Source organism: Haliotis rubra, unplaced genomic scaffold (genome assembly GCF_003918875.1).
Source record: "Haliotis rubra isolate DU_JTF1 unplaced genomic scaffold, ASM391887v1 Scf1224, whole genome shotgun sequence".
Taxonomy (NCBI): domain Eukaryota; kingdom Metazoa; phylum Mollusca; class Gastropoda; order Lepetellida; family Haliotidae; genus Haliotis; species Haliotis rubra.
Window position 1 is genome coordinate 66485 of NW_025765142.1, and position 26569 is coordinate 93053.

General features: G+C 42.3%; 1 protein-coding gene and 1 long non-coding RNA gene across 2 annotated transcripts; both read right to left on the reverse strand.

The window, feature by feature from the left end:
- Nucleotides 1-165: 165 nt before the first annotated feature.
- On the reverse strand, nt 166-26569 carry LOC124265983. Its single transcript, XM_046700804.1, has 8 exons — nt 26472-26569; nt 22149-22232; nt 4131-4228; nt 3404-3740; nt 3057-3163; nt 2426-2762; nt 1618-2061; nt 166-629 (listed from the first exon to the last, which is right to left on the reverse strand). Coding segments are annotated over exons 1-8 (1485 nt in total). The 5' UTR covers nt 26548-26569; the 3' UTR covers nt 166-627.
- LOC124265985 lies at nt 12595-16237 on the reverse strand. Its single transcript, XR_006895604.1, has 2 exons — nt 16124-16237; nt 12595-13266 (listed from the first exon to the last, which is right to left on the reverse strand). It is a non-coding gene; the product is annotated as an uncharacterized LOC124265985 (long non-coding RNA).

Sequence of the window (26569 nt, forward strand, 5' to 3'; positions counted from 1 at the left end):
AAACATCGGTAATTTCCGTACATTATACGTGACTTAATTATTCAAGATAAAAAATTACTAACACGAAGTACCAAATGAATTCCCACAGTTCGACATTCCCAGAGGGTAAATGGCAAATGTTACTCGCTTGTAAGCAGGGTACAATGAAAATAACAAAAAACAACATTTATGTGTGAGGTAAGATAATGTAGTTTAACTAACATGACTCCGTGGTAGATATAAAAAGTCAAGGTCATACTCCGACAAAAGCAGCCATGTTGACTACGGTATAAAGTATACCTCACACCAATGTTATTTGGTATAACACAAGCTTTTCTACATTGCAGTCAGTTTATTTCAGTACAAAACAACTTATATACTGTAATAACAACACGAACGAGGATAATGTAACTACATGGAATACAATAATTGTGAAGAATATTAGGAATTATTGGATTTCTATTTCAGATAAAGAATAAATCTGTTCAAAACAGAATTAGCAGAAACATCATTATCCACCATGTTGTGAAGACTGTATTATGTGTCTATGAATTGGAGTGCATGTTTATGCATTTGCCTACAGCTGGGGCCAGGTGCTCAGGTGCTGACAATAGTGAAAAGTCATATTGTCTTCTGTGGATCGACTGGCTCTGAAACAAACACAATGTTGCCATGAGCGACCCTTGCATATTGTATTAATGCAGACCAAGTAACCAGAGTATATTATTCATCACGCAATCGACACGACGAAAGGTTACAACATCAAAATATTAAACTATTATCGAGAAGCTCAACTCAAATTCTTTCAAACTCGTAATGATATTTTATGACAAATGTCATCCGTTTCCAAACAGGTAATGTGCAATGACTTGTGTGTAAGACGTACAGCTGACGAGTTCCAGACGGATTGATTGTGATCTCATAGTAACCGATAACGTCACAATGGTCAACAAGCAATCTGTCATTCCATTGTAGCAATACCTCATTGGATATATATCTTGATCTCACACTATTTGGTGATTGAAAACAACACTGCCAGGAATGAAATATGTTAGAACTTGCACGATGTATAATTTTGTAGCACGTTTCTATAAACTTTATGTTTCTAGTTTCATTATATATATATATATGTAGAGGAGACACCGACAGAAATATCAAAACCATGTGGTCACTTGTGGCTATTCCAGCTGTACAATGCGTGAGACTTGCAACTGACAGATAGATGTACCCAAAGGTATTTGCTTTGTAGTGTAAGCCACACGTCTACTGAATGCAAGCAACAATAATGCAATAAATACAATGGGGAGAGTTTTGTGGATATACAGCTGTTTTATTCTTGATGTGAGTGAGCTTTCACCGTAACTACAAAAACCGTAATGAAGCAATTGGATGTCATTTCATTGTAGCAATATCATCTTGGTGATAAATCTTGATCTCATACCATTTGGATGTTTAACGGTGTTTGTAGCTACAGAGAAACGTCACTTATATTTATAATAAAGAAGTTGTTCATCACAGATATTTTGAAATGCTACTCAAAGAAGTTAATAGTGGAATACCAGACGACCGCACGGCTTGTATTAAAGCCTGAGGTGAAACAACAAACAATTTGTCAGTAACGTCATGAGGTTTACTTACAGAAAATCCATTTTCCTGTGGCCCCCCATCCAGTGGCGACGCTCACGTATCTGATCTGTGTTATTGATTGGTCTGTCCACGACAGGAAGGTACGTCTCCCGACCACGCTGCCAGAACCTACGGCGATCCTTCTACCACTGAAGCTTATCCAGAATGGCTGGTACTTGCTTCCAGAAAGTGGCGTGTGGTCCACAGAAGCAAGATGTGGTCCTTGCTTCCTGTTTCTGATGACGGACATGGTGTTTCGCCAGCCTCCTATGACGATTTCGATCATGCTGTGATCGTAGTTGTCTCTGTTGCTAAGCAACGCGATGTGAGCGTCATTAGTGGTCTTTACCCAGAAGGTGAAGGATGTTTGTCCGTTGAGTTGAAAACCGAGATTCTCGAGGGAATGGTAGTGGTAGTCGTCACCCGTTTCCAGACAAGCTGATGGAACGTTGGGCTCTGTAACATGAACATAGCAACACAAAATCTATTGGCAGCACCATGCAGCAGGGAAAGTAGGGTCAGGACAGGTGTAGGGCTGTTATGTGCAATAGAACTTTTTAAATGATTTTAGTCAAACACAAATTCAACCCTTATTCAAAAACACGTTGAGTGAGTGAGTTTTAATTGCTTGTAGTTTACGAGTAGTTCACTTGTCTTCTTGGAGTAGCATTGGATACTTTCGCTAGTTCTTCGTAAACTTGTGTAAGCGCCTACAATCAGCGTCTACCACTTCGTGAAGTACTGTAAGCTTTCACGCATAACTCGCTCAGTCACCCAGAGACTGCTAGTTTACTAATGACGGTCACACCAAACTACTTACCAAACCTCCACACACCCGTTGACCCCCATCCAGTCGACACAGCGATGTACCTGACGGGGTGAGGGGAGGGGTCTGTCCACGACATGAACCTCCCAGCTCCAACAGCCGTGCCAGTTCCAACAGAGATCTCACCGCTATCCCAAGAAATCCAGAAATCACGGAACCGAGTTGCACTCAGAGGTTGGTGGCGAGCTGTCACCCTGATGTCATGCCCCATGCCTGTTCTGATCACTGATTGGGTGTTTCTCCATCCGCCAATCACAATCTCGTATATGTTCCGATTGGTTACTCCATCATCCTGTAGCAGGGCCACGTGAGCATCGTTTGATGCACGGACCTTGGAGAAAACAATTGACCTTTACTCCCTATGATCTATTCAATATCTCACTGTTAAATAATGATATTAAGGAGGTTGGTTTCCGTTGACGATGTAATTACTAGCCATTTACAAACAAACTGTGTTAACCCATGTGGATATACCAAGGATGATGACTTTATTCCTGTTAAGCTGGGAATCTAATGTGGTTTGTTTGGTTGGTTCGTTTCTTGTAGTATTCCAGCTATTTGATGGCGGTCTGTAAATAATCGAGTCTGGACAAGACAAACAAGTGATCAAACAAATAAGACTCACCTTGAACGTAAAGGATGTGGCTTCAGGAGCCAAATCCACACCCAGACTGTGAAGAGACTGATATTGGTAAACTGTATCCGTCGTGAGTGAGACATCCAAAGGTGGAGCTGAAAATGTTGGAAAAAAAATGCATTTTGTACTCCAAGATAAACCATATACATATATTGTAACTAAAGTTTTCCGTTGGACTTTTGTTCTGTAACTGAACGTTGTAAATCTGACATGCTTGGTTTATATCAGAGTGAAACAGATTGAAGTTTGAGAAACTGCAGTCAAACAATTATGTATTGCTTGTCATACACACAGACGCTGCTGTTTACTAGTTACAGTAAAGCGAAGCTACTAACCAAACCGCCACAGACCCGTTGACCCCCATCCAGTAGACACAGCGATGTACCTGACGGGGTGAGGGGAGGGGTCTGTCCACGACATGAACCCCCCAGCGCCAACAGCCGTCCCAGTTCCAACAGAGATCACACCGCTATCCCAAGAAATCCAGAAATCACGGAACTGAGTTGCACTCAGTGGTCGGTGTTGAGCTGTCACCCTGTTGGCGTGTTGCATGCCTGTTCTGACCACTGATTGGGTGTTACCCCATCCACCAATCACAATCTCGTATATGTTCCGATTGGTTACTCCATCTTCCTGTAGCAGGGCCACGTGAGCATCGTTTGATGCACGGACCTTGGAGAAAACAACTGACCTTCAACACCATTACTATGTACAATATTTGTAATCATCATTTTCTCACCTGTAAATAACATTGAGTGAGTGAGTATGGTTTTACGCCACTTTTAGCTATATTCCAGCAATATCAGTACGGGGGACACCAGAAATGGGTTTCACATATTGTACACATGTGGAGAACAACCCCCATCGCCCGTAAATAACACTCAAAGGCGGATCTCGGAGAAAACGATTCCGGCTTACAACTCCGAATTCACAGAACAAGTTATTTTTTTCCCAATATATTGTCTTCTCATAATCACAATGAATGAACTAGTTAGACTTTCCTTTTATACAGGAAACCAAAAGAATACGTATAAGCAAGCATGACGTCAGTTCCTGATTTACCTTGAACTTGAACGACGTGGCTCCAGGCGTTAACTCCACACCCTGTTGGTGAAGGGACTGGTAGTTGTAGGTTGTGGTCGTCTCAAGTTCCACGTAGGCTGAACCACATTCAGTGTAGAAAAAAAACGATCATAAACGTAATATCCTTGAATATTTTAGTTAAAGGAACTGCAGCAGTATGTGATACATGGCTATCTCATATGTTAAGCTTTTCACTTGATAAACTGTGTTGCATGTCATGAGTTAATGAAATAACCATGAGCAGTTCCGTCACACTGGGAAGGTTGACTGGAACCTACAAGCGTTGACATATCCTGAGGCATCACAATACCCATGTCGCATAAAAACGGGTGCAATAAAGTACAATGTCTCATACAGTCCCTTTGACTTTGTCCTGTTCCGAGGGGAGATTAGACATTCTATAACCCAGCAACAGTCAGGCGGCACAGGGCGTTGTTTTGCCAGTGCTTTTATAAACTAATTTTTACAAACTACGTCAAAACGTATTATGGTGATGAACTTCATTATATATTTGTTTGTTCTCACTTATAAATGCAAGAGTTAAAATTTCATATTTAAAAACATTTTTTTCTACCAGACCAAGTTTTCATAAAATGTATACATTATTCAATAAGAATAAGATAGGTATTCTTAGAAAACTCGCTCTATTCTGTAATATCATTATAAATGTTTTTTAAGAAACGTCGGACAGAATACTCCATCTAAATATTTCCATATGTATTATATATTGTAACACATACGTAACCTCATATGCCGCTGCCTACGGCCTGAGTTGAAAATATAGTTCAGTTGAGTTCTGGTGGTGAATTCTAAAGGTCGCCTGTCAAGATTACAGGAGAATCTCTGTGGGTAAGAAGGGTTATCTTAAATACTCACGCGGGCACCCGTCGGCCCCAAATGACAGCAGTCACAAGTGTTGTCAACAACTGCATCTTCCCCATCTTCCCTAGTTCTACAACCAGTAACCAGTACATGTTGTTGAGTGTCATGATCACTGAGACAATGAGGTACAATAACGTTTCATATTGTGTCTAAGGAATGCTGATATCAAATTTCGCCACACGAGTAAATTCTGTTATCTGATATCCTCCGTCGCCTACTCTCTCCCAGACCCCGGTAACGTAAGCTGACTTGCAAATGCTAGCACAATACCATTAATTACAAAGAAACTGAAGTTATGACGAATTTTCGAACTCACAGGGACCACCAATATAAACTCGCTATAAAAGCAGTTTGTTATATGCATTTCGACTGCACATATCCTGAACAAGTCATGTGAGCAGGTTATGTGGCTACAAAAATCACAAAAATATGCAATTTGTTCATTTACAATGTACAAAGATGAAGACGGATTCATGTGTAAAATAATCCGTACAACGATGTTCGAAAGTGCAATCTTAACCGGGCGACATACATTCTTTGACAAGTTAACCCTATCAGTTAGTAATAATTATATGAATAACTCGGTTGTAGAGAGTGATCAGTCCTATAACTGGAGCACAATTATGACTCTCCATATCGTTCAGCTGTGTTGAAAGCGCAGGTAAACACGTGAATAACAGCTCGGTAAAATGTGTTACCTTCAAATACATCTTTTTGTCCAAGTATGAGTCCTTGATAAATAGCGTTATCAGGAAAGTTAAGTGTGACATTTCCAACTTTTAAAACAGGAACACGAAACCCTTTAGCATTTCCACTATTTTGACAGGACTGATGGACATCTATGTACAGGGATTGGACTGCCGGAACACATATGTCGTTAGCAGGTCTCTGAGCCATAGCTTATAATTCGTCTAACTGTCACCCTTTGAACTGGAACAAAAAACTATTATATAGTAAACCCAATGTCCATTTTATACCTACTCGTAGATAGTAACTAATTTCTACTTGTATGTCTCCTCGTATATCATTAGCATAATTGCTACTTGTATATAGTAAGCTATCTCCTAGTCGTATGCCTAATCGAATGCCTACTAGAATAAAGTAAGCCTCTACGTGTATGTCTACATCGAATAAAGTAACCATCAACGTGTATGCATACTCAAATAAAGTAACCCTCTACGTGTATGCCTGCATGGAATAAATTTACCCTCAACTTGTATGCATACTCATATAAAGTAACCCTCTACGTGTATGCCTACTCGTTTGTAGTAACCTCTACGTGTATGCATACTCGAATAAAGTAACCCTCTACGTGTGTATGCCTTCTCGTATACAGTAACCCTCTACGTATATGCCTACTCGTATGGAGTAACGCTCTACGTGTATGCCTACTCGAATATAAAAAAAACAACAACTTTCGAGGCAGGCACGTGTACAAATCCCACCTTCACATTTAGGAGTGTTTACTCTAGATTTTGAAAGGTTATTATTACTGTTAAACATCCAATATTCCTTGAGAATATATACCAGGATATCTGTATTGCCAATGGCGCTCTACATGACAGTGTTCAACGTATCCGGGTTCAATAAAAAACAACAAAACAGCCCTATATTGAGAAACAAGACATTATTTCTGAAAATGTGGTGATGCTCATAACTTACTGCCGAATGTGTGTATAGAGGGACCTGCTGATAGCCGGTATTGGGTAACTTCGGCACCGGCAGGAGGTACAAATGTTGTTTTGACAGTCATACCTTTGTTCACACAATCCTTTCCATAAATATGTCCACCTGCTGTTTGCTTTGTAATTGTCATAATGCCAGATTTGTACGAAAATGTTTGCAGTTTCTGCTCCACTAAATGTATACTAGCGACATACAGAAACTGTGCATTGTCAAAATATTATCCCAGTTGATAAGTACGATAACAATGTCAAAGGTACATATACACTGTAATGGAGGGATCATGAGACCATAACAAGTCGGGAGAATTTCAAATGAAAAGTCATTCACAATGACGTCACGAGTCCACAAGCGGGACAGGGGTCAAACGACCAGCTCAATAAAGGGTATGTCCACCATCGGCATTGAGGAGAGCAGTGCATCGACGACGCATAGAGCCTATCAAACGTGCAAGGAAGGCATGTGGCATGTCACGCTTGATTCTCTCAAGTTCTGTTGCAAGGTCAAGGACGTTATCTGGCGGATGAAGAAGACGGCGTAGACGTCGATCCATCTCGTCCCAAACATGCTCTATCGGGGAGAGAACCGGTGAATTTGCAGGCCAAGGCAGTAAGTCAACGTTGTGGTGTTGCAAGAAATCCATAGCAACCCTTGCCGTATGAGGGCGGGCATTGTCCTGTTGGAATGTTAACCCAGGGCCATGATGTTGCAGAAAAGGAATTGCCACAGGTCGAAGAATCTGATCCCTGTAGCCCACACCAGTTAAGTTGCCCGGAACAATCACCAAAGGAGTTAATTGGCGTGCTGTTATTCCACCCCAAATCATCACGCAACCACCACCAAAGCGATTCCTCTCCAAGACACAGGCCTGTGCATAACGTTCTCCCACGCGTCTATAGGCACGTTGACGTCCATCACTATGGGAAATGTTAAACCTGGACTCATCTGTAAAAACAACATTGCTCCACCAAAACAAGGGTCTGCGGACATTATTTCGGCTCTACATTCGGCTAGCTTGTCGTTGTGTCAGGATAGGCCGTATGGCGGGACGTCGTGGTCTGATCCCGTGATGACGTAAACGTTGTCGAACTGTGTTGGGGTGGATACGGCGAAGTCCTGGGATGGTTCGGGCAGTCATCACTGCAGTCTGAAACCTGAGGCGAAGATGGGTCACTCTTATCCATCTGCCCTGTCTTGGCGTTGTTACACGTGGACGTCCAGAACGTGGCCGATCGATAACGTCATTTGTGTTCTGGTAGCGTCTCACCAGTGCAGAAATGGTGTTCCGGTGACAGTGGAAATGTGCAGCCACTTGTCGTTGAGACATTCCCCCACGGACCATCCCAATGGCCTCATGACGTTGTGCAGATGTGAGCCTTGGCATGCTATGCGCTTCAATAGCCGTTTAATTTTTTGAACGATCGCAAAGGCAGGGGTTGAGCTTTCCAAAGTGACAGTATTGTGTGGCATTCATTTGCTCTGTTTCTCTTTCCCGGAATGCACGTGCAACAACATATTGCACGTCTCAAGGACGAATCCACTGACGTCACGGAACGTGGCACGTGCATGCATGATGGATACATGTCACTAATCTCAGAGTTTAAATCCTTATGTGTCTACACAGGTTTGATAAATTTAGATTTTAAATTTTTGTATGCACAGTTTCTTTATGTGCCTAGGATATATACAAAGGGTACACTATATACACAAGCTCTTGAACGCCTGGTTTTGTTGCAAGTGAAAACCTCAAACACTATTAAACATGCGGCTGACCTATATTTTGTTTACAAATATATCACATAAATTGCTATAAAATATTAAGTGAGTGAGTGAGCGAGTTTAGTTTTACGCCGCACTCAGCAATATTCCAGCTATATGGCGACGGTCTGTAAATAATCGAGTTTGGACCAGACAATCTAGTGATCGACAGCAACGATCTGCGTAATTGGGAACAGATGACATATGTCAACCAAGTCAGCTCGCCTGACCACCCGACCCCACAAACTATTAACCTTATCGCGTCCATGCCGAGTAATGTTTCAGACCGAGGAAAATACCAGCAGCACCTGATATGTGTGATATGTCCGGATGGCCGAATTCCAGGAAGAATTTAAAGCGGGGACCGAGGCTAGTATGGCATATGTTGGTCCCTGTAACAGATACTGGCAGTCAGGAGTTACAGTGCAGCCAGTGAGGTGATTGTCTTCGTGTTTTGAAAGAACATGAACACTGGTTGAAAGAAAGCAAAAAGGCAAAAGGCTTCCTTGTTAAGTCGTCGAAGTCGGAAATGAGTCTGGCAAAACGGAGGATGAGCCATATATAGAGAGTGAGACAGACTGACTTGTGTTGGCTTGCGTTGATCTGTCACTGTGGACGGGTCTTTGTTTGCATCTGGTACCTGTGTTATGTGTTCGTTAAAGAACAACATCAGATTACATCATGGTCCTTTCATGATAACGTGACAAACTTTATCCCGACTTAAGACGCAACCTTTGCTTTCCGGCAGAAGGGTTTATGTTTGATAAGACTGCCTTCTTTTAAGAAGGGTTGGTTGCAGCCTTCACACCTAAACACTGTCGCAGAATGTTTGCTTCTGTGTTTCTGTAACGTCAAAACATTGTATGTCTGGAAGGAGCACAGACTGCAGCTGTGAATCCTCTGTGCTGTCTTTGATCCAAGGCAGGAATTCATGTGGTTCATTAGCTCCTTGACCGAGCCATATATTCCATGGGGGTTCTCACAACGGAAATGTCTTATAGGCACAGTAACAGTAGCTCTGTTACTCGGCTCTGTCTCCGTTACCCGCCGACTGGCTTTTCTATTTTGCTTCGAAGACAGACTAAACAGGACAAGACCCGGTGCAGGACAAAACTGCACATAGTCGCTATAGAAATATCATGTCCGACGATCATGTCGTCGGTTGGTGGCAGGGGTTGTGGCAGCCCCTGGTACAGATATACTTGAACATGAACACTCAAGTAAATCATTCAAGAATAATATTTTCGTTTATTAAGAATACTACTATGAAGCAATCATTGACAGAAAAACCACAGTGATTGATATTTAATCACGGCCATTGTGTGAAGGATTTGAGTATAGAATAGGTCTTCAACAACTTGTCAGTTACTGATTATCTGCCCAAAGGTAACTGACCGTGCTGAGCCTAACTGTGATGGGTTGCTAAGATAGAATTGGTTGCAAATTGTGTTTCAACATAATCCCCTCAGAAGTCCACACAACGACGCTGGTGTCATTCATCTGGCTTTCTCCTTTTCTTCAAAAGTCCACCATTACAGGAATGACGTCAACCTGTGGCTTGCAATACACTTCTTTCTTCACGTTCTGGAAGAGATCTGATTGCCAAACCTGATGAATATTGAGGATGCTTAATCAATTCAGGCCTCAGTCGTGCAGCTACTGCTAACTATTGTGACAGCAGACTAGTGAACATTTTCGTTGTCCTGTTGGTACACACCTGGGCTGAGGTTCCCACGATATAGTTCGTATGGTTGGTTCGATTGAGAGGAAGTCGGGTTCAAGCAACTGCTAAGCTTACAAAGTGATATAGGAGGTGTTAGATATTTTCAAAGCTTGGATTGTTGTTTAGTCTCTGATTGATAGTGATGAAACAATGACTCATCCATGGCTGTAATCAGTCCACTCCATCGCATCTTCCTACAAATATGGCGATGAAAAGAGTCGTGGTTCTAGCAATGTCAGGTGAGGTGAGGTGAAGTTGGGTTTTACGTCGTGCTTGAGAATATTTCGCTCATATGACGACGTGCATGCGTGTGCACGTGTATGTGCGGCTGCTTGTACTAGCCCAGACTTAAGCTGGTTTTATAGTGCTAGCCCACTGAGATACCATGCCGCAGTGAAGGATTAATACCCCACTCAGACACATTATACTGACTCCGAGCCGACCAGTCCTTGTTGTACCCATAAATGCCGAGCGTCAGGCAGGGACCAACAAGTACCATATTCTAACGTCTTTTGGTTTGACGCGGTCGGGGAACTAGCAATGTCATGGCTGAGCATACAAGAAATGGGCTTCACACCTTGAACCGTTAGTTCAATTTCTCCACTGTTGTTGCAACAATTTGAGAGAATAAGCCTTGGGCGTGGGCTCTTTTTCGATTACAGTCAGACTGTCAGGTCCTACAATATCCAATTGATTTGTTTGATGCCATGAACTATTGGTCAGTATAGCATATGTCCTCCCAAGATGCCCAATGTGATTACTGTCCAACATAAAGTTTCTAATATAATTTTAGAATAACCGTCGTGTTTCCTCTCTAGATGATTCCATCTGCATAAATGAGTGCTTACTGAAGTTCTTATCCTCAACTTCCACCAGTTAGCCAATGATCAGCTGTCCTGAAGTGTTCTAAACATCTGCTACATGTATATGTGAAAGTTGATACATGTCCCATATGTGTTTGTTTGATCAGCTCATTGTTCATTTTCACTTAACTTCTACCAGCTACCTGCTTACTCCCTGCAATTACTTTGTCGTTCAGGAGTGTAAAGTCTCGCTCTTGTAACACGTTTCCCACAGTTTATTCTGGGCAAAACGATTTCAATTTGTTATCAGCAAATCAGCATACTCGACCAAATGTTTGATTTCTGTCACAATCAGGTTAACTGTCTCATTTGAACGCTGTTCTCTTAGGTTGCATCCGAATCATTACTTTGACTGTGGAAATTAGTGGTGTTCGAGCTTTGTAAATAGTACATGTTAATGCCGTAACCTTTTGTAATGCTGAAGTACTGAATATGCTTCTCTCCTATGTGTAATTGGTCCCTCTTCAGTTTCTCACGAGCTTGTGGTTCTACAGTCTGATGTCATAAATCTGAATAAAAAACCGTTATGATATATTTTCATGTTTGTTGCCATTTGGCTCTCATCTGAGGTAGATACTAGTGTCCATGGAGCAGAACTATGCTTCAGGTTTGTATTTCCCTCTGACTCGATAATGATAAAAACCCTATACATCCGCCCTACGGACCATGTATTCAATTTCTTCCTGCCTGTGTCAGTGCTGGGATGAAGGTATAGGACAAGCGTAAATTAACAAATTTAACTATTAAAAGTCTTCTTTCTTGGCTTTCATTTAATAATGCTCTATCATGTGTTAAGAAAAACATTTTTTTAATGACGGTGGTGTCTAACTTTGTGACTTTAACATCTGATTGATCAATCTATGTTGATGGGCTGTGACGGCGCAAACCATTCGTAATCGTTTTTGAGAAACTGGACCAGAAGACCCTATATCGCCGTCGACGGCTCCAGTGGTTCAATAACGTTCGATTCCGGAATCTATACAACTGTTTATGGTTCAGTGATGAATCACGCTTTCTGCTCCAGTGTCGTGATGGAAGAGTACGTGTGTATCGATGTCGAAAAGAACGTTTCGTCCAGAATTGTGTCGCCCAGGTTGACCGATATGGCAGTGACAATGTCATGACGTCGGGAGCCTTCAGAACAATTTTACTGCTATTCGGGACAGAGACGAAATCTTAAGGATTCACATAGTTCCGGTCATTGACGGCCAGGGAGAGTTTTTCCAGCACGATAGTGCGGGGCCTCACACAGCCACTAATCAGTATCATCAGAATGTGAACATTACAGTGCTTCCATGGCTTTCCGAATCGCCCGACCTCAACAGTATCGAGCATTTGTGGGATGACCTCGGCCAACGCGTACGTGAACGTGAACTGGCGCTCCAGACGTTAGATCAACTGACCCAGGCATTGCAAGAAGAATGGGCCAGAATTCCACAAGGTCGAATTCACAGATTTATTCAATCCATGCCATGATGGTGCAGAGCAGTTGGGGAGGGGGATGCTCAGATAATGAAGACAACACAATACTGGGAACGGGCGCCTTCATTTATTGAGCGTTTTATAAGATACACCTGTTAACAGTCATTTGATCTTCTATACTGTGAAATCTGGGGGCAATTTATCGAGATTTACACATTAAAACTAGGATATTATATTTAACAACAAAACACTTATGCGTTTCTTTTTGGTGAGAGTATGGCTACAAGGGAGTACCCCACACAGGTAAAATAAAATTGGGTTACAAAAGAATAGTGCACTACAGTGAATGTTTTCTATCACACTGAACGCGAATCTATATAAACTACAGTCATTGTCCATGAACTTCACGGAACGTCAACTGTGATGGTGTTATACACGTGTTGAAGCAGGACTTTAAACAAGACTGTATAATGTATACCTCAATTTGTTATACACATACTCATTCAAATTGCAGTCAGTATATTTGAGCACAAAACATGTAAAATACAACCATAACGAAGATACTCGGACCATAGTTTATGCCCCAACTGTCCTGGAAAATTTCTAAGGTAGAATTGGTAGAAATTGAAATACCCTTCAAATTTTGCAGAGTAAAATAATGTATTCTATGCATTGGAATGTATATCTGAGCATTGATCTTTAGTTGCTGTGAACCGCTGAAGCCACATTTGTAGTTTCATCCTGTAAAAAGTCCTGTTGATTTCCTCTTGTGGATCGACTGATTCTAAAACAGAAACAAGTTCCACATGAGTGACCCTCAACTATTTCATCATGTAGAGCAAGAGTATTTCACCAGATGATCTTTTGTACAAATATATAAACACTTGACGATAAACGTTTACAATACCTCGATACACTTCGAAGTTTAAACTACAATTAGATACTAAGTGGGTACAAATGACTCCAGCATCGTATCGTGCAAAGCTTGCCTGCGATGTACCGGTGCATGAACAATGTCTTGAATGCAAACTGTACAGATCGCTGCATCTAATTGTGATGTCATCGTAACCGATTTCGTCACAATGGTCTGAAAAGCGATCAGATGTCGCTTGATAGTCCACCATTTGAACGATTGGAAAATACTGCCGTTGGTGAAATATTGTGGGACTTGTGCCATGGTTAATTGTGTTGCATATATCTATGAGCTATTTCTCTATTTCCTACTTTATAGTCATGACCCCTTTTAGTACTTAAATGAGGATACAAATTGAAATAGGAAAGTCATGCAACAAGAAGATTAGGAGTATATACGTACCATTTGATCGGGTACATGGATGATATAAGGCACAGAACAACTAATGTAATAAGACAACAAAGGTGAAGGGGCAAGGGAGCCAACCGATATATGATGATTCCATCCTCAACCAGTTGTCTCCCATCTATTCCAAAACCCCTTATGTAAAACCCACAAATACGATCCACAAGAACCCACCTAAAGCTAGAATACTAGTCACCTCCAGACTTAGAGGATCAGTGTTCTGAAACACCGCCCAGTGTCTCCTAGCTCATTTAGGCAAATATGGCAAGTCCAACATCGACTCCTTCTCTTCTTATGTTAACCCGCTGAAAGAAGCTAACCTCACAGGAAAATGGTCGGCTATGTCGTCATCGACCTATTCACGAACATAACTCTAAATGAAGCACTTGACATTTTCCGCAGCTGCCTACGACGACCTACACACCAGCTGGCACAGACAGCATCATCAAGGTCGTCTCAAGCTGCTTTGACACCTCATAGTATACGTTCAGTGACAAGACCTACAAACAAACCCTCAGACTCAAAGAAATCTTCATGATATCCTTTGAAGAATCAGCCCCACAGCACCATTCCAACCCCTCTGCTGGTACCGAACAGTAAAGGACGTATCCACCACCATAGCGCACCATTCCAACCCCTCTGCTGGTACCGAACAGTAAAGGACGTATCCACCACCATAGCGCACCATTCCAACCCCTCTGCTGGTACCGAACAGTAAAGGACGTATCCACCACCATAGCGCACCATTCCAACCCCTCTGCTGGTACCGAACAGTAAAGGACGTATTCACTCTGCACCATAGCGTATTCACCACCATTCCAACCCCTCTGCTGGTACCGAACAGTAAAGGACGTATTCACCACCATAGCGCACCATTCCAACCCTCTGCTGGTACCGAACAGTAAAGGACGTATTCACCACCATAGCGCGCACCATTCCAACCCCTCTGGCGCACCAGGACGTACCACCACCACCATGGCGCACCACCATAGGACCATTCAACCCCCTCTGCTGGTACCGAACAGTAAAGGACGTATTCACCACCATAGCGCACCATTCCAACCCCTCTGCTGGTACCGAACAGTAAAGGACGTATTCACCACCATAGCGCACCATTCCAACCCCTCTGCTGGTACCGAACAGTAAAGGACGTATTCACCACCATAGCGCACCATTCCAACCCCTCTGCTGGTACCGAACAGTAAAGGACGTATTCACCACCATAGCGCACCATTCCAACCCCTCTGCTGGTACCGAACAGTAAAGGACGTATTCACCACCATAGCGCACCATTCCAACCCCTCTGCTGGTACCGAACAGTAAAGGACGTATCTACCACCATTGCGCACCAGGATGACCCTGCAGAGCTCCTAAAACATCTCAACGCCCAGCGCCACAGATTCCCGTTCACCATGGAGACCGAAACCAATAAACACGTTCCCTTCCTAACCCTAAACACAGATGATGGACTAACATCTTCAGGGTATTACAAACCGTCATTCCCGAACACATCCTCAAGAATTCAGATCATGACATTACATGGGAAGCCACCACCTATCCACCGACAACTGGCGACAAAGGAAACTACAAGAAGTCATTGACGTCATGAGACACCAGCAAGCCGTGAACCGTGGCCAGTGAACATTATTACTTTGATTATTGTCTGTGGTAACGATATTTTTCATTTGTGCATCTCTGGAGTTCTAATAAATCTGTGCTAATACCATTTATGCAGGTAGCAAAGATACTGCAAGTCCCCATGGTCCCTAGTGTGGTGACCTACCTTCGGTTGCTGGCGATCTAAAGCCCGTTTTTTCATATTTTATTGTCCTAATTTGAAATACAGTTTTAGTGATAGATACTAGTTTTAGTACTTATAACTGTGATACACTCACTCACACACTCAGTCACTCACTCACTCTCTATTACCATTTGTCAATTACCGATGATTTTAGTCCCGGCTTGCAGCTGTCCATTGTCTAATTACTGTTTAGTGTTGGCTTCCATATGTCCTTTGCCAAGCACCCACGTCTTATTACTTTTATTGTTCTTACATATATGCTCTCTTCCTCACAACATTCATTCACTTCATAAAGGATTAAGTATGTACTCCGAAACTTTGAGTTCCCTATAATGAAGAAGTTGACATCCATAGAATTCTCTTCCTCATGTAGATCACTTATAAAGTTATTCAAAGACCTAACAGACAGATTGCAGGAGACAAAGGTATATGTTTTGATGGATGTGTAAGACATATGTTTTTAGTCTGAGGTGAAACAACAAACATTATGTAACGTCATAAGTCGAGAGATCGTTTACTTACAGAAAAGCCATTTCCCCTTGGACCACCGTCCAGTGGCCACACTGACATATCTGATCTGTGTTAATGATCGGTCTGTGCACGACAGGAAGGTACGTCTTCCGACCACTCTGCCAGCACCTACGGCAATGGTACCACCGCTGAAGCTTATCCAGAATGGCAGGTGCTTGCTTCCAGAAAGTGGAGTGTGGCGCACACTTGCACATGAACCACTGTGTCTGCCAGCACCTACGGCGAAAGTATCACCGATGAAGCTTCTCCGGAATAGCAGGTGCTTGCTTCCAAAAAGTGCACCTCCACGACTTGGTCCTTGACTCCTTCTCCGGGATGGCAGGTGCTTCCTTCCAAAAATGCACCTCCACGACTTGGTCCTTGTTTCCTTCTCCGGGATGGCAGGTGCTTGCTTCCAAAAAATGCACCTCCACGACTTGGTCCTTGTTTCCTTCTCCGGGATGGCAGGTGCTTGCTTCCAAAAAATGCACCTCCACGACTTGGTCCTTGTTTCCTTCTCCGGGATGGCAGGTGCTTGCTTCCAAAAATGCAACGACTTGGTCCTTGTTTCCTTCTCCGGGATGGCAGGTGCTTGCTTCCAAAATGCACCTCCACGACTTGGTCCTTGTTTTCTTCTCCGGGATGGCAGGTGCTTGCTTCCAAAAAGTGCACCTCCACGACTTGGTCCTTGTTTCCTTCTCCGGGATGGCAGGTGCTTGCTTCCAAAAATGCACCTCCACGACTTGGTCCTTGTTTCCTTCTCCGGGATGGCAGGTGCTTGCTTCCAAAAATGCACCTCCACGACTTGGTCCTTGTTTCCTTCTCCGGGATGGCAGGTGCTTGCTTCCAAAAAATGCACCTCCACGACTTGGTCCTTGTTTCCTTCTCCGGGATGGCAGGTGCTTGCTTCCAAAAAATGCACCTCCACGACTTGGTCCTTGTTTCCTTCTCCGGGATGGCAGGTGCTTCCTTCCAAAATGTGCACCTCCACGACTTGGTCCTTGACTCCTGTCTCTGATGACGGACTTGGTGTTTCCCCAGCCTCCAATGACGATTTCGAACATGCTATGATCGTAGTTGTCTCTGTTGCTGAGCAACGCGATATAAGCCTCACTGGTAGATTCTACCCAGAAAGTAAAGGCTGTTTCTCCATTGAGGTGAAAACCGAGATCATCGAGGGAATGGTAGCGGTAGTCGTCGCCCGTTTCCAGACAAACTAGTGGAAGGGTGCGCTCTGTAACATGAATATAACACGGTCAGTTATGATGCTGCACTTGTATTGTACAGAAAACAAGTTCTGGTCAATGGTGATCATGGTTTGACTGTACTTGCAAATACAAACATGTCTGTCTCATGTCCGGTAGTTGATACAAGGCAAGAACAGATAATATAAGTTTAGACGAAAACAAATTCAAAAATATCAAATATAAGAACGCATTTTGTGGTTTAATCTGTTCTCCACATGCCAAACTACCCAGCCGTGCACGAGTAGTCCTGTTGAGTGCTCGAACTTTCTAGCTCTTCATCGACATGTATTGTGTAAGGTTCAAAGTCAGCGACTGTCACGCTGTGAATGTACTAAAGAAAGCAATAAAAAAAACGCAACTTACTCACACGGTACCTACGAGTCAGTCTAAGTATCTAAGTAAACTTAGGCTCAGTATTATTCGTTATGTACACTGCTATACTGAGTCACACAAACCCCAGTAGAAAGTCGCTCAGCTAACTTTTTGGATTGACAATCAGAACACAGCTTACCAAATCGCGAAAGTTAACATTCGCACATACCGTGTGAACCCTTACCTCGAAAACCCGAATGATTCCGAATGGATGTCAGGATGTCATCTTGCGTAAAGATACGCTAATAGTGACATTAACCATGTCATCAGAAAACCCTAAGCGTATATGCTGCAGGTCAAAGATCAGTGTCTCATGCGGATTTTCGTTTGTTGAGAGATCAGTGTCATCGACCGGGAAAGAGAAAATCCAAAAACCATTTTGTAAGTACCCTAACAAGCAGCCGTTGGTTAAATCCGTTCGGTCGTCTCGCGTTTGATTGGACGGTCATAGGTCGCTCAAAGCTTAGCTGACGCGACCTTCTACTAGTTCTGTTAGATTCAGTGTAGCAGTGTAAAGAATAATACTGAGCCTAAGTTTACTTAGACTGCCTACGAGGTTACTGATTTTTGCAACGCTAAGCCATTTACCAAACTTCCACAGACCCGTTGCTCCACATCCTGTAGACACAGCGATGTACCTGACGGGATGAGGGGAAGGGTCTCTCCATGACATGAACCTCCCAACGCCAACAGCCGTCCCAGTTCCAACAGAGATCACGCCATCCTCCCAAGAAATCCAGAAGTCACGGAACTCGGTTGCGTTCAGTGGTCGATGGCGAGTTGTCACCCTGTTGTCGTGCTGCCTGCCTGTTCTGATCACTGATTGGGTGTTTCTCCATCCACCAATCACAATCTCGTATGTGTTCCAATAGGTTAATCCATCTTTCTGTAGCAGGGCCACGTGAACATTGTGTGGCGCGCGGACCTTGGAGAAAACAACTGACCGTTACTACCTATAATCTATACAATATCTCACCGTTAAAAAATGACATTAAGGAGGTTATAATTACTAGCCCTTTACAAACAAACTGTATTCATCCATGTGGATATACCCACTGGGCAGGATGATGACTTTATTCCTGTTTAGCTGGGAATCACATTTGGTTTGTTTAGTTTGTTCGTTTGTTGTTGAACACCGCACTCAGCAATATTCCAGCTATATGGCGGCGGTCTGTAAATAGTCGAGTCTCGACCAGACAATCCAGTAAACATCAGCGCCACTTTCTTAATGTCATTGTGTAAGCACAGCGTGAACATCGATCTACGTAACTGGGACAGGATGACATGTGTCAACCAAGTCAGCGAGCCTGACCACCCGATACAGCAACTCGGTCTTTGGCGATTTGATAAAACCTAACAAATGCATCCCCACGGGAAGCTTGTGCATATGCCCCCTACACACATCAGAGATATGGGCAAAAGCTTTTGATATTTGTGAGACCTTGAAAATACGATACATCCGTTGATGTGTGCATAATTGGCCGTTTTTCGATCATGTCACCGTATTTCTGTGATGAACCTTTACACGTTATATAGCAGGGGGGCTGGATAGTAAACCAGGGCTTAGTTTATCGATATTCTGACCCGCAGTGGGGAGCCTGTGGCTGTAATGTCTGCCATCGCATCATTTCGGAGTTTTCTGACCAGAATTCTACGTTTTTCAAGGCGCCATGTAGCCATGTTCTTTGCTAAAAACAGCACACAAGAAGAAAAAGGTTCACCTTAAACGTGAAGGATGTGGCTTCAGGAGCCAAATCCACACCCAGACTGTGAAGAGACTGATATTTGTAAACTGTGTTCGTCGTGAGTGAGACATCCAAAGGCGGAGCTGAAAATGTTGGACAAATTTACATTTTGTACTCCAAGATAAACCATATACATATATTGTAACTGATGTTTCCCGTTGGACATTTGTTCCGTAACTGAACGTTGTAAATCTCACATGCTTGGTTTATATCAGAGTGAAACAGATTGAAGTTTGAGAAACTGCAGTTATGTATTTCTTGTCATACACACAGACGCCGCTGTTTACTAGTTACAGTAAAGCGAAGCGACTTACCAAACCGCCACAAACCCGTTGCCCTCCATCCAGTAGACACAGCGATGTACCTGACGGGGTGAGGGGAGGGGTCTCTCCACGACATGAACCTCCCAGCCCCAACAGCCGTGCCAGTTCCAACAGAGATCACACCGTTACCCCAAGAAATCCAGAAATCACGGAACCGAGTTGCACTCAGAGGTCGGTGGCGAGCTGTCACCCTATTGGCGTTCTTCATGCCTGTTCTGATCACTGATCGGGTGTTTCTCCATCCGCCAATCACAATCTCGTATATGTTCCGATTGGTTACTCCATCATCCTGTAGCAGGGCCACGTGAGCATCGTTTGACGCGCGGACCTTGGAGAAGACAACTCAGCACATCAACTCGGACTTCACCTAACAAGCTTTATTCACCACTCTTCTAATAATTACTGCGCACAAAATAATAATGTGACTTTCCGTTTGTACAAATTACTGATTATTTATAAGAACGCATGAAATCAGCCCTGATGTACCTGGAATTTGAATGACGTGGCGCTTGGAGTCACATCCACGCCCTGTTGGTGAAGGGACTGGTAGCTGTACTTTGTGGTAGTCGCAAGTTCCACGTAGGCTGAACCACAAGCAGTAAGTCAAAAGAATCCCAGGTGCATAAGGTACAAGTTTAGTCCATGTGTAAATTTCACACATTTCCTCTGGAGTGAGATTTAGAGTCACATCGGCAATATTGCAGCCATCGTGACTATAACAATATATACATAATAATAGTGTTTTTGAGAAATCTGTCAACAAAGGACAGTAAAACAATTAGGTTATCACAGATAAAAAGTTAAAACTAGCATGTAAGCATTAAACCATTTATTACAATACAGGACAATGCACTATAAGAACCGGGCTATCGGTCACCAACAACTGAAGGTAGATCATTTCCTCTGGAAGATTTATTGTATGTTATGATTAAATGTTGCTTTTGACAGTACTGGCATCTTGCAGCAAAGACAACGTGGACGTTTCATTGAATTTAAAAAGTTTACAATATGAGAATAAATTTCAGTCGATGTTTTATCACTGAAAAGTACAGCAGCACACTGACTCTTGTTTCACGTGAACGTCATGAAACACGCGTTCACGGAATTGGCATGTGGGCACACATTGTGAATAGATCATGTCGTCTCCTAAATACTATAACCCTAAAATATATGGATTATACCAGGATTCGTTAATTGGCACATTTTGACAAACTGAACAGTGAAATATCCTTTTAATTTTTCCGTATAGAGTATAGATTATCCCTTGGAAGGATGCCTTACTAGCCTGTTAGTAATGTTACCCCTTGACAGAAGGTGGGACTTACGTCTTAGTACTGTTACCACGACTATAAGGTATGCATTACCCTCTAAAATAAGGTGGTACTGACGTCTTAGTACTGATACCACGACTATAAGGTATGCATTACCCTCTAAAAGAAGGTGGTACTGACGTTTTAGTATTGATACCACGACTATAAGGTATGCATTACCCTCTAAAATGTGGTACTGACGTCTTAGTACTGATACCACGACTATAAGGTATGCATTACCCTCTAAAATAAGGTGGTACTGACGTCTTAGTACTGATACCACGACTATAAGGTATGCATTACCCTCTAAAAGAAGGTGGTACTGACGTTTAGTATTGATACCACGACTATAAGGTATGCATTACCCTCTAAAATAAGGTGGTACTGACGTCTTAGTACTGACACCACGACTATAAGGTATGCATTACCCTCTAAAAGAAGGTGGTACTGAAGTCTTAGTACTGTTACCTCAAGCATAAGGTATGTATTACCCCCTGACTGGCATCTTAGTTATGTTACCACGACCATAAGATATGTATTATCTTTAAAAGAAGGTGGCACTGACGTCTAAGTAATGTTACAACGACCAGAAGATATGAATTACCCTCTGACAGAAGGTGGTACTGACATCTTAGTAATATTACCACGAACACAAGGTATGCAATACCATCTGCCAGAAGGAAGTACTGACGTCTTAGTAATGTTACCACGACCATAAGGTATGTATTACCCCTGACAGAAAGTGGTACTGAACTGTTCGTAATACTACCACGAACATAAAGCAGTACTCACATATTAGTAATGTAATCTCTTTTTGAATTATACATTGGGGGATTGTGTCAATATTAAGGATTATTATCAGTGACAAATGTGATTTGATTAATCAAAAGAGCTCGTAGTTTCAACGGCTATGTGTTAAATCGAAAACAAACGTTAATTATCCTAATAGTATACTAAACTTGTCCATTATTGGTTGTCCATGGCCTATATTAAATACAGGAGAATCCCTGTGGGTAACATGGGTTACCCTAAATACTCACGCGGGCACCCGTCGGCCCCAGATGACAGCAGCACAGCAGCCACCAGCGTTGTCAACAGCTGCATCTTCCTCATCTTCCCTAGTTCTACAACAAGTACATGTTGTTGAGTGTCATGATCACTCATCTTCCCTAGTTCTACAACAAGTACATGTTGTTGAGTGTCACGATCACCCATCTTCCCTAGTTCTACAACAAGTACATGTTGTTGAGTGTCACGATCACCCATCTTCCCTAGTTCTACAACAAGTACATGTTGTTGAGTGTCACGATCACTCATCTTCCCTAGTTCTACAACAAGTACGTGTTGTTGAGTGTCATGATCACTCATCTTCCCTAGTTCTACAACAAGTACATGTTGTTGAGTGTGATCACTCATCTTCCCTGTTCTACAACAACAAGTACATGTTGTTGAGTGTCATGATCACTCATCTAGTCCCTAGTTCTACAACAAGTAACATGTTGTTGAGTGTCACGATCACTCATCTTCCCTAGTTCTACAACAACATGTTGTTGAGTGTCACGATCACTCATCTTCCCTAGTTCTACAACAAGTACATGTTGTTGAGTGTCATGATCACTCATCTTCCTAGTTCTACAACAAGTCCATGTTGTTGAGTGTCACTCATCTTCCCTAGTTCAACAAACAAGTTCAGTCCATGTTGTTGAGTGTCACGACATCTTCCCTAGTTCTACAACAAGTACATGTTGTTGAGTGTCACGATCACTCATCTTCCCTAGTTCTACAACAAGTACATGTTGTTGAGTGTCACGATCACTCATCTTCCCTAGTTCTACAACAAGTACATGTTGTTGAGTGTCACGATCACTCATCTTCCCTAGTTCTACAACAAGTACATGTTGTTGAGTGTCACGATCACTCATCTTCCCTAGTTCTACAACAAGTACATGTTGTTGAGTGTCACGATCACTCATCTTCCCTAGTTCTACAACAAGTACATGTTGTTGAGTGTCACGATCACTCATCTTCCCTAGTTCTACAACAAGTACATGTTGTTGAGTGTCACGATCACTCATCTTCCCTAGTTCTACAACAAGTCCATGTTGTTGAGTGTCACGATCACTCATCTTCCCTAGTTCTACAACAAGTACATGTTGTTGAGTGTCACGATCACTCATCTTCCCTAGTTCTACAACAAGTACATGTTGTTGAGTGTCACGATCACTCATCTTCCCTAGTTCTACAACAAGTACATGTGTTGTTGAGTGTCACGATCACTCATCTTCCCTAGTTCTCACGATCACTCATCTTCCCTAGTTCTACAACAAGTACATGTTGTTGAGTGTCACGATCACTCATCTTCCCTAGTTCTACAACAAGTACATGTTGTTGAGTGTCACGATCACTCATCTTCCCTAGTTCTACAACAAGTACGTGTTGTTGAGTGTCACGATCACTCATCTTCCCTAGTTCTACAACAAGTACATGTTGTTGAGTGTCACGATCACTCATCTTCCCTAGTTCTACAACAAGTACATGTTGTTGAGTGTCATGATCACTCATCTTCCCTAGTTCTACAACCTAGTTCTACAACAACAAGTACATGTTGTTGAGTGTCACGATCACTCATCTTCCCTAGTTCTACAACAAGTACATGTTGTTGAGTGTCATGATCACTCATCTTCCCTAGTTCTACAACAAGTCCATGTTGTTGAGTGTCATGATCACTCATCTTCCCTAGTTCTACAACAAGTACATGTTGTTGAGTGTCACGATCACTCATCTTCCCTAGTTCTACAACAAGTACATGTTGTTGAGTGTCACGATCACTCATCTTCCCTAGTTCTACAACAAGTACGTGTTGTTGAGTGTCACGATCACTCATCTTCCCTAGTTCTACAACATCTTCCCTAGTACATGTTGTTGAGTGTCACGATCACTCATCTTCCCTAGTTCTACAACAAGTACATGTTGTTGAGTGTCACGATCACTCATCTTCCCTAGTTCTACAACAAGTACATGTTGTTGAGTGTCATGATCACTCATCTTCCCTAGTTCTACAACAAGTACATGTTGTTGAGTGTCATGATCACTCATCTTCCCTAGTTCTACAACAAGTCCATGTTGTTGAGTGTCATGATCACTCATCTTCCCTAGTTCTACAACAAGTCCATGTTGTTGAGTGTCATGATCACTCATCTTCCCTAGTTCTACAACAAGTACATGTTGTTGAGTGTCACGATCACTCATCTTCCCTAGTTCTACAACAAGTACATGTTGTTGAGTGTCACGATCACTCATCTTCCCTAGTTCTACAACAAGTACGTGTTGTTGAGTGTCACGATCACTCATCTTCCCTAGTTCTACAACAAGTACACGATGTTGTTGAGTGTCATGATCACTCATCTTCCCTAGTTCTACAACAAGTACATGTTGTTGAGTGTCACGATCACTCATCTTCCCTAGTTCTACAACACGATCACTCATCTTCCCTAGTTCTACAACAAGTACATGTTGTTGAGTGTCATGATCACGATCATCTTCCCTAGTTCTGTACGTGTTGTTGAGTGTCACGATCACTCATCTTCCCTAGTTCTACAACAAGTACATGTTGTTGAGTGTCACGATCACTCATCTTCCCTAGTTCTACAACAAGTACATGTTGTTGAGTGTCACGATCACTCATCTTCCCTAGTTCTACAACAAGTACATGTTGTCTAGTTCTACAACAAGTACATGTTGTTGAGTGTCATGATCACTGAGATGATGAAGTACAGACAGACAGATTAATTTCAGTAACAGGTCATGAGTTTGGTGTCAAATCTAGTTTGTTGGGATGTCAAATATCGTCACTCGCGTGAAATCTGATATTTGCTATCCTCCTGAAGGAGCAGTGACACCCCATACTATATAGAAACCGTTAACGCAAATGAAGGTTATTTCGATGTTTCATATCATATTTGTACATGCAGGTTATATTCAGGTTGTATTCAGGTTGTATTCAGGTTATATTCAGTTTTGTATTGAGGGCGCACTACGTTTATTCCTGACCTCATTAGTACATGAAGTGTAACGAGTCCCAAACACTTGAATAAACACAATAGCCAATGGTAACTAACGGCACCATTAATTTCAGTTCGTTATATTCAATTCCACTTTGATCAAATAATGTGAGCACGTTATAAGACTCGATAGCAAACAAAATTGGGCAATGTTCCATATTCACAATATTTTCCGTTAATGTTCGTAAAAAAATGGTCGTGATATCTTAAGCGTGGGCATTTTCAAGTACAAACGTAACTACGTCACACATATTTATTGATAACTGAAAACAATTACTAATTACTAATGACAACAATGGTATGATGTACACGTTTTCAGAGATCGACCAGTGTGTGTGTGTGTGTGTGTGTGCGCGTGTGCGTGTATGTGTGTGCGTGTGTGCGCGTGTGCGTGCGTGCGTGCGTGCGTGCGTGCGTGCGCGCGCACACAGTAAGTGTATCATCCAACTCTTTAAAGCGCATGTGACACACCGAGGGGACCGGTTGTGCCTTTCATGTCATCTGTTGTAACGTAAGCTGACGTGCAAGTGCTTAAATAATAATGTCAATACAGGACACAAGGGTTGCGAACTCAAAGGGATTACTAATTTCGTTATAAAAAGGCAACTCGTTATATGCATTTCGACTGTCGAATTTCGTCATACAGGTGATGTGACCACGTTATGTGGCTCGATAAATTATAATTCATATACTAAAATGTGCACTTTTCCATATTTACAATATTTAAGTTAGAAAATGGTGCTCTTTATAAAGACCCTTTCACGATTAAAATAATCCGAATAACGATATTCTAAAGTGCAAACGTAACTGGATCACATTCATTCTTTGACAAGTGAACACCATCAATCAATAATAATGATATGAGTGAGTGAATGAGTTAATATTTAACGTCACAATAATGATATGAAGATCCCCTTTTCAGAGATTGTTCAGCCTTATAACTGTATGCACAAAAAGACTTTTCAGTTGCGCTGAGAGCGCCTGTAAACAGGTATGTAACACAAACAGTGCTCGGTAGAATATGTTTTGTTTATATAGTCAACAAAATAAGTCAAGGGTCACCCCAAGTTTGATTGTTTAAGTACTTAACAGCTCATATCATGATCCATATAATACTTAAATATTGAATATTGGGGTGGTCCTTAACTTTTTGTGCTGAGTATACATACATCGCATTCATGATGCCTCATCACGAAAGCATATCATTTCTCAGCACATTAAAACATGTAGTACAATTGTACAAGGTTACAGTTATATTAACAGACGCTTTCGTGTATATTTTAAAATTTCGATTGTACTTACTAATATGATGTTTGCTGCATACCTGTACGTGGTTCCACGTGTTCGCTGTGAAGACGGCGACAGCTGAATGTTTCATCTGTCACATTGCTGTGACATAT

Bases quoted from the DNA above. Each gene is read 5' to 3' on its own strand.
- LOC124265983 (XM_046700804.1), bottom strand. From the start codon at position 26,547: ATGAAACATTCAGCTGTCGCCGTCTTCACAGCGAACACGTGGAACCAC. The intron at 22,233-26,471 runs GTAAGTACAATC...TACTTGTTGTAG, and splicing joins ATGCAGCAAACATCATATTA to AACTAGGGAAGATGAGGAAG. The intron at 2,062-2,425 runs GTAAGTAGTTTG...TTCATGTTACAG, and splicing joins AACGGGTGTGTGGAGGTTTG to AGCCCAACGTTCCATCAGCT.